General features: G+C 33.4%; 1 protein-coding gene across 1 annotated transcript; it reads left to right on the top strand.

Annotated features, from left to right (window-relative positions):
* Window positions 1-285: 285 nt before the first annotated feature.
* Window positions 286-738, top strand: LOC142554347 (uncharacterized). Its single transcript, XM_075665023.1, has one exon. The coding sequence runs from the start codon at window positions 286-288 to the stop codon at window positions 736-738; it is 453 nt and encodes a 150-aa protein (XP_075521138.1).
* The last annotated feature ends 992 nt before the right edge of the window (window positions 739-1730 follow it).

The following is a 1730-nucleotide window of genomic DNA, read 5'->3' on the forward strand; positions in this document are numbered from 1 at the left end:
TAACAAACTATGACAAAGAGTTGTTGAGTTGTCAAAATCAACTAAGAAGCATATTGGAAAGTGTGTCAAGTGGATAAGATAATTTCACTGATTCATATACCGTCTATGATCATGATTTTTTATTTTTTATGGCTTAGTTTGTTTCAGTTGATAAATGTTATTAGCCATGTTTTAATTCATTTAAATATTATCAAAATTTCGTACATATATTTTCAGCAGTTTAGGTTTTTACGTGCAACGCACGTGCATTTTTCTAGTTTATATTAAATATAGTGATTGGTAAACATGGAATCCAATGAAGAGGGATATCCTAGTTGCGCAGTCGGTGGAGTTATTCGTGATCATGAGGGACAACCGATTTTGGCTTACGGAGAATTGATTGTCAAGACCCAATCTGTTACAATGGCCGAGCTTCTTGTCATCCAGGTTGGCTTGAAAGTCGCTAGGCAGCACAACATTCAGATTCATCAAATCACCTCGGACTCTCTTCTTGCAGTGCAAGCAGTCACAAGGCCAGAAGAGGATCTTAGTTATGTGGGTTCTATTGCTGCGGATATTAGCATACTTATGGAGGCACTCGAGAGCCCTCATCTTTTTCATGTCAGGAGATTGGCTAACCGGGTGGCTCACTCGGTTGCTGCTTTTGCTTTTTCATCCTCCTCTCATTTTGTTTGGGAGCATGGATCTTTTCCTTTGCGGTTGATTAAACTTGTAATTGCGGACCTATCTTCTTCTTAATAAATTACAAGATTTCAGCTGTCAAAAAAAAATATCAATATTTAAGTGTTAAAAGTAATATCATTTTAGAAAAATAAGATGTATCAAGAGATTAACTGAAATTGTATTTGTCCATCCTATCATTGTGATTAGAAAAATGATAAATAAAATAAGATAATATAAAATGATGTATTTAGATTAGATAAATCAAAACGAGCTAGATTTGTCGGATTGACGTGCTTACGGCTAATCCCGCCAAATGGTGAGTTGTGACAGGTTGCGAGTCCTTCTTATATAACTAAAAACTAGCTAGCTTGCTGGATAGACCTGTCTTGCCTCGCTTCGTCAAGTCAAATAAGTGGATTGAGTTGACAATTTCTCAATCAACTCAAATGATTGGTTGGACTGTCATGCGTGCTAGTTTATTTTGATATCTCTAATTTTGATGACAAATAAATAGAAATGACAAATCTTCTTGTGAGTTTGGAGCCCTATGGGAAAAACTTAAACGGGTTCGAGGCGTATTATTGTGTATAAGTAAAGATGACAAAGGACGGGTTAGGGACTGGTTTGGCCAAATCAACTACCTGTACCTCATCACTTTTAGATAGGGGTGTCAATTCGCGTGGGTCGGGTCGGATCGAGCAACAGTACTATTCAAAAATTGTCCAACCCGAACCCGATCCAACCCGAAAACTATCAACCCGAACGTGAACCCGAATCAACCCGATCAACCCGATAAACCCGTATAATCTGCTTTTGAATTTTTTTTAAAAAAATTCAATAAAATTTAAAAAAATAATACTAATATTTTAATTTAAACACATAATAATAAAATCTCTCTTATATATATTATTTAAATTTGAAAATCTAATTGTAGAAAAATAAAGTATATTTATTAAATTAAATAAACAATTATTAAAAAAATAAAAAATGTTTAAAATAAATAATAAATTATAAAAATTTATGATATAAATATACAATAAATATTTTTTTCAGACATACAATATATA

Source organism: Primulina tabacum, chromosome 8 (assembly GCF_025594145.1).
Source record: "Primulina tabacum isolate GXHZ01 chromosome 8, ASM2559414v2, whole genome shotgun sequence".
In the NCBI taxonomy this organism is placed as follows: Eukaryota; Viridiplantae; Streptophyta; class Magnoliopsida; order Lamiales; family Gesneriaceae; genus Primulina; species Primulina tabacum.

Coding starts and splice junctions, on each gene's coding strand:
- LOC142554347 (XM_075665023.1), top strand. CDS start 286: ATGGAATCCAATGAAGAGGGATATCCTAGTTGCGCAGTCGGTGGAGTT.